General features: G+C 39.3%; 1 protein-coding gene across 7 annotated transcripts in view; it reads right to left on the bottom strand.

Moving 5' to 3' along the window:
- Positions 1-345: 345 nt before the first annotated feature.
- Positions 346-6,828, bottom strand: part of AUH (AU RNA binding methylglutaconyl-CoA hydratase) — a 184,175-nt gene continuing 177,692 nt past the window's right edge. For 2 of the 7 annotated variants that reach the window (XM_019668691.1, XM_019668694.1), the window contains one exon: positions 6,038-6,067. Coding sequence is in view for 3 of the 7 variants with exons in the window: in XM_019668690.1 (XP_019524235.1) it covers positions 880-957; positions 3,313-3,360; positions 6,017-6,067 (177 nt within the window). In the remaining 4 variants the exon portion in view is untranslated. Of the gene's footprint in view, positions 958-3,312; positions 3,361-6,016; positions 6,068-6,828 lie in introns of those variants that run through there. The other 5 variants (XM_019668690.1, XM_019668696.1, XM_019668693.1 and 2 more) reach the window with 5 other exon arrangements.

Below are 6,828 nucleotides of genomic sequence, written 5' to 3'. Positions count from 1 at the left end.
GAAAGGCATGATGTCTCTGTTATATGTGGGAGAAAGGGTTGTTGTGGTCACTGCCCTTCCTTACTAAAATCAGGTGCCAGTCAGGTGGGGGGCAGAGGAACAGAGGACAGGCTGCACTTCACTCTTAATCCACCGGAGTGCCGGGTCTGAGCAAGTACCATGGGTCCAGGCCTTAAGGTGGCCTCCAAGGCCTCTGGCCCCAATCTCTGGATTAATTCTCTAGTGTCCACACTATATTCTAAGAATATGTGAAGAGGTCACCTGATAGAACCAGCATGGAAAGATAGTTTCTTAAAAAATCCTACATGCTATGCTTTATTGTATTCAAAATGGATAAGAGAAAAATTCCCAAGTTTTCTTTTCACTAATTTTATTTATATTTGGTAAATTTCACTCAGAATATCTGTCAATTCCTTGTTCAGTTTGAGATGCATGTGTGTGTGCATGTGTGTATAATCCCTTAGAAACTTTATTTGGTGTAACTTCATATTTTTGGTATACAGAAATAATTTTATTTTCGTATTGCAGCACAGTAGGCATACAATCAACATTATTTCCTAGGTTGTGCAATACATAAATTATTCACATTAAAAAATTAATAACAGAAAGCCTCATATGCAGGAAATATTTTTAAATGTTTTATCTAATTTTGAATCTGTTTTGACAGTATAGACTACTAGCTTTATAAATCTGAATAAATACATGATACACATTGGAATAAAGTACAGATATGGGTCAGCTCCAGATGCTTAATTCAGTGCATAGCTATCTCACGCTTCACTTTGGTCACTGGGATTCCAGGTGCTGAGGCATACGTGGGTCTGAAAGATACTTCCAGAAGTACGTTTATTACACTGGCATTTTAAACATTTGTTTCTTCTATTCTCCTTTAAAGCGAGGGGACCTTTTCTCCTTAAAAGCCAGAAGACCTTCAAGTCTGTCTTTCGTTGGAATAGTCTAAGAGAAACAAAACATTATGTTACGTACCAAAAATGAAAAACAACTGTAAAAGTTTTAACAAGCTTTATCTAAGAAAACTAATTAGAATACAATCTAAAAAATTTAAATCTACTAGTCATCTGAATAATTCTAATTAAATGACCATATTTATCATTCTAACTCCAAATATGCTTTTTCCCCCATTTGGAATATACTTTAAAAAAATTAATAGGCTTTATTTTTTAGACAATTTTAGGTTCACAAAAAAATTGAACAAAAGTTCAGATTTCCCACAGACACCTTCAATACGTCCACCAGTTCCTCTAATATTAACATCTTGCATAAGTGTGGTATATTTGTTACAAATGAACAAATATCGATATATTATTGACTAAAGTCCATATTTCACATTAGGGTTCCACTGTGTTGCCTATTTCATGGATTTTTGCAAATGTAAAATGTCATGTACCTATCATTACAGTGTCATACAGAATAGTTTCACCGCCCTAAACGTCCCTTATGCCCCACCTATTCATCCCTGCCCAGTTGCCTCTTCCAGAATGTCATATAGTTGAAATCGTATAGTGCATACATAGCGTTTTTAGATAGAAATTCTTCACTTAGTAATATGCACTGTTAAGTTCTTTGGTTTTGGTATCAGGGCAATACTGGCCTCATAGAATGAGTTTTAGAAAGTGTTCCTTCTGCTTCTATTTTCTGGAAAAGACTGTAGAGAACTGGTATAATTTCTTCCTTAAATGTTTGGTAGAATTCATCAATGAAACCATCTAGGCCTGATGCTTCTTATTTTGGAAGTATATTAATTATTGATTTAATTTCTTTGACAAACATAGGACTATTCAGTTATCTATTTCTCCTTGTGTGAATTCTGGTATATTGTGTCAAAGAACTGGTGGATTTTATCTATGTTATCACATTTGTGGGCAGAGTTGTTCACAGTATTCCTTTACTATCCTTTCAATGTCCGTGGATCGGTAGTAATGGTCTTTCTTGCATTTCTGATATTGGTATTTTTATCTTCTCTTTTTCCTTGGTTAGCCTAGCTAGAAGTTTCTCAGTATTATAGACCTTTACAAAGAACCAACTTTTTGTTTCTGATTTTTTTTCTATTGTTTTCCTATTTTTAATTTCACTGATTTCTGCTCTAAAGTTTATTATTTCCTTTCTTTTGTTTACTTTGGATTTAATTTGCTCTTAATAATAAAGTAGAAACTTTTTATTAATTTAGATCTTTCTTTTCTAATATATGCATTCAATGCTATAAATTCTAAGATCGCTTTTGATGTATTCCCACAAATTTTGATAGGTTTCATTTTCATTTTTAGTTAAAAGAAGTTTTTAAAAATCTTCTTGAGACTTTTTCTTTGATACATGTGTTATCTAGAAGTGAGTTATTTAATCTTCATTAAAAAGATTAAATCCCACCATTAACAGGTGGGATTTTCCACCTATCTTTCTGTTACTTTTTTATAGTTTAATTCTACTGTGGTCTGACAGAATACAATGTATGATTTCTGTTCCTTTACATTTGGTAAGGTGTGATTTATGGTCAAATATGCTTGTAGACATTTTCTTCAGTGCCTGGGGCTGCCTATTTGTAAGAGGTTTATAATTTACTTCATCCACGGCATGTGCTCATCAATGACAGGCAGTGATTTATACCTACAGACCAGGCAGAGTAACACTCGAGCTGTCACTCCTAATTCATGACAATGTTTAAATGGGAGCTGATACAGTTTCAAACTCTCAGCAAAGATGTAGCAAAATTCTTCTCCCACTTTAGATGCCCTAAAACTAAGTTATACCTTTTAGAAAAATAGAAGGAAGGGCAGGGGGAAGGGGAGACGGAGGGGAAAGAGGGACTGTTCCTTATAGAAAGCCCTACTAATTTGTGTACAAAAAAGGAAACTGTGTAATTGAATTAGTAAACTTTCAGTGAGCAGGAGGGAGGGCTGAGAATATCAGGAAGAGCCAATGAGTCTCCAATACCTATGCTCCCAGCAAGGACCCTGCTGCCCTCCTCTGACCCCTCTACACTGGAGTGAGAGTTCAAGTCACACCCACAAAATACCACATGAGCCAGAGAAACAGCCACAGCGCGAATGGTACTATTTAATTATCCTAAGAGTTTTCTAAATTACGTAGACAAGAGTCATTAGTATGTGAAACAGAGTTAGTCATAAGAGCCAGTAACAGTCAAATAGCAGAAACAACTAATTTCAGCCCATTTATATGAATTTGGAATGGGTATGAGTACAGTTTTGGTCAGTGATACATGTTTCATTTGACTTATACAGAAGGCAAACGTATTTTGTAAGGGGTATCCTCATTGCATGTGATTGTATTACCTACCTGAGCGTAACAAGCTTCTTCTATGGCTAACCCTGTTACTAAATCGACCTGGGGACAAAAACAGAATTCATTTCAGCAGGAGTTACTTTTCAAAATATGGTATATGCAACGTAAATTCAAATTTAACAACCTATTCCAAAGAACTGAATCCTTTGGTATAATATGGCAAGTCAGAGGATCAATGCGAGAGTCTGGAGCCAGGCTGCCGGGTTCAAAGCCTGACTCCACCATGTGAGAGCTGTGTACCCTGGGGGAAGTTATAACCTCTCTGCCTCAGAGAGGCACATCTGAACAAGGGGATAACTGCAGTGCCTACCAGTCTGGGGTACTGTGAGGATTCAATCAGTTAATCTAGGTAAAGACTTTATTAAGCACCTAAGATACACAGGCAGACCTCGGAGATACTGCTGTTACTGGCCAAGACAGTGCACTCCCCCTCCCCCCAAAGACTTTTAAGTTTTCTTTCCTATAGAAATGTTAGGTATAGAAATGTTAAGTCTCCTTTTTAGTTTCTTAGCCTCTGGCTTCGATTACTCTTCTCATCAGTCTGTGAATCCTAGGCTAAAGATTGCTCCTAGCCTGAATCCTAGAATTCTCCTATCCCCCTGCTTCTTGATTGCTTTGTAAATCAGTTTCTGAATCCTAAACAACAGAAGTCTCCTAACCCTGCTTCAGATAACTACTTGAAAGCCTGTGACTTCCTAATATCCCCCCAGGCCAGTAAAGTAAATGCCAAACCCATTCTGGGCCCAGACAACTGACGCCACCTGAGTAACAGGCTGAATGGCAACAGGCTTCTTGAGAGCTAACAGATTTATTAATTAAAATCTGTTTCTCCTCATTCAGGGGCCTTGGGGATACAGAGGATACCCCAACAAGACTGCCAGTCACAAACAAAGAAACCAACGTGGTCTTCCAGGCGGAGCTCGAGACCCCTTCCTCTCATCTGAGATCAGCTAGGATGAGAGTTCTGTGAATCCCCCAATAGGCAGGGACAGCTCTATGCCCCTGCACAGCAGGAAGCAGATACAGAAGAAAAGACCTCCTGTCCCTCAGCTTCCCATAGAGATTTTATGGGGATCATGTCTCTCAAGGGGAAAACTAGGTAGGCAGTTAGAGGCAGACATTGGGTCTCTGCATTCCTGCACATCCCACAGGATGTGACCGTCTGGTGACCTCCCCTCTCAACCCAAAACTTCTTTTCATTGTAACTATCTACTCCTGAAACAAATGGGTGCAAAATACCCAACTAGATCAGACCAGTCACTCACACCTGTGTAGTACCTCTTGTCAATCATAGGTGCCAATCAAGTGGTCCCACGCCCGTAGGGGAACAGCCCATTCTAGAGAAGGGATAAAAACCCCAAGTCCTTGCAAGTCCGCCCTTTTTTCCTTTTTGGACGCCCTTTTGACCGCTTCTTCCTTTTTGAGCCTTTTGAGCCTCGCCTTTGCGCGTGGCCCACTCCAAACTCTTTGAAATGTACTATCTCTTCGAATAAACTGCTTTTTCAGTACTTTACTCCGGCATCTCGTTCAATTCTTTGCTCGAGCTGCCAAGGAACTGGACTTTGCGCCAAGAAGGGCCCACTTTCCAACAACACTGCGGGTTTGGTTCCAGATGGCCACAATAAAGCAAATGTCACAATAAAGTCGCACGAAGTTTTTGGTTTCCCAGAGCATATAAAAGTTATGTTTACACTATGCTGTAGTTCATTAAGTGTGCAACAGGAATGTGTCTAAAATAACAATGCAAACACCTTAACTAAAAAATACTTTACTGCTAAAAAATGCTAACCATCACCTGGGCCTTTGGTGAGTCATAATCTTTTTGCTGGTGGAGGGTCTTGTCTGGATGTTGATGAAAACGAAATATCCACGAGGCATGATAAAGTGAAATACAGTAACACAAGGTGTGTGTGTGGGGCGGCCTGGCACACAGTAAGGGTCATATAAGGTATTTGCTACTATCACATAAGAATTTCTGAAAACTAATCAAAACCTTTGTTAAGGTTTAAAACTGCATTTTTTGCTAACAAATTCAATCTTTTCATTGCTATGAGGCCCAGGACAATACAATGGGCTCTGGGTCTGCAGTGATAAGTATCTTTTTCAAAACTCCCATAATTTAACCAAAATGTAAGTGCTGTAATTACAGCCCTGTGTCAGCGGCTGCCTGCACCGCATCCCTGCCCTGCCTACCTGCCCTGGTGTGGGGCCTCCTGCTGTCAGAGCCACCTCCCCAGGGTGACCCCAGGACACCCTACAGACCTGCCTGGTTTTATGTGTGTCTCCCGCAGAAAGCATATCAAGATGTTAAAGGTGGAGACAGCCAGGAAGTTCTCTCCAAAATGCATTTTTATAATGTAATACTGGTACTGAGAATACACAGAAGGCCTTTTTCTTTTGATTTTTCTATGAACTACTCGTCAATAAATCTATTAACTCAACGGCAAAAGTAACAAGCATGTCAAGCTGTAGGGCATCAGTGGAATTAGCAAATTCTATGATATGAACTGAATTAACAACAGCTATAAGCAGAATGAAATCAGTGAAGTGGCTACAAAGAAACTGAGCAGCTCTCAGTAGCACTGAAACAGCTCTATTTTGGAGCATTAAGAAATAATGCACAAGTCCAAATATGGCTCATTTCAATTAAATCCCCACTCCCTACTCTAACAATAAACTCAAGCAGTAAGGAACTTACCTCCATCCCTTGATTAATTGCTAATTTTGCCACTCGCATTGCAACAGGTCCCTAAAATTCAAATTAAGGAAAAAATTTTTAATTATTATTTATGCAAATTATTTGTACATCTCGGCAAAATTTAGAAATTTCCATTGCTGGCTCTATGGCCTGACAGCAACAACGGCTATAAGATGCAGTTGATGAGGAATTTCTTTTAGGAGGCTTGCAAAGTGTAAATGGCAGTTGTAGCAAATCCACTGCATCAGCAAATTATGTAGATTCGATTCGCAGTAACCTGTATGCGTGGAGGTCAGCAAGTGGTGTGAGCGTAGCACGGGGCTTACCATTCTTCACCCCATCTCCCTAGAGGTTAAGCAGGGAAAAGAAAAGGGGGCAAAGTGTCTGGCATGACACCATGCCCATCAGCAGTATGAGAGAAGCTTGGGGTTCAGACATCACCATTAGACATCAGCTCTTTCTCTCTCTTCCATAGGCATTGATAACTAACCACAAGGATGACGTATAGGAAAGCCGTGTCCTCCATGAAGTGCTCCCACATCACACAAAAGCTTCAAGTCCAAACAAGTCATTCCGGATGTGTGAGGGTCACAGAGAAAAGACCTGGGTGTCCTCTGTGAGAAGGAGTGTTACTTTTGTCTTAGAAAACCACAGTCCTCCAGATGGAATTTAGTTATTTGTTTACATTTTAAATTCCTAAAAAGTGTTTATGTGTGATGAATTAGAATTCAGTGGCATATTTTAAAATGCCTTCTGAATTAAAATGCAAAGTAGGCTCTGGTAAGCTCCAAATAACAGGAAGGACAAAGGAT

The sequence above is a fragment of the Hipposideros armiger genome, unplaced genomic scaffold (assembly GCF_001890085.2).
Source record: "Hipposideros armiger isolate ML-2016 unplaced genomic scaffold, ASM189008v1 scaffold_532, whole genome shotgun sequence".
Classification (NCBI taxonomy): Eukaryota; Metazoa; Chordata; class Mammalia; order Chiroptera; family Hipposideridae; genus Hipposideros; species Hipposideros armiger.
This window is presented reverse-complemented; position numbering and strand designations above follow the sequence as displayed.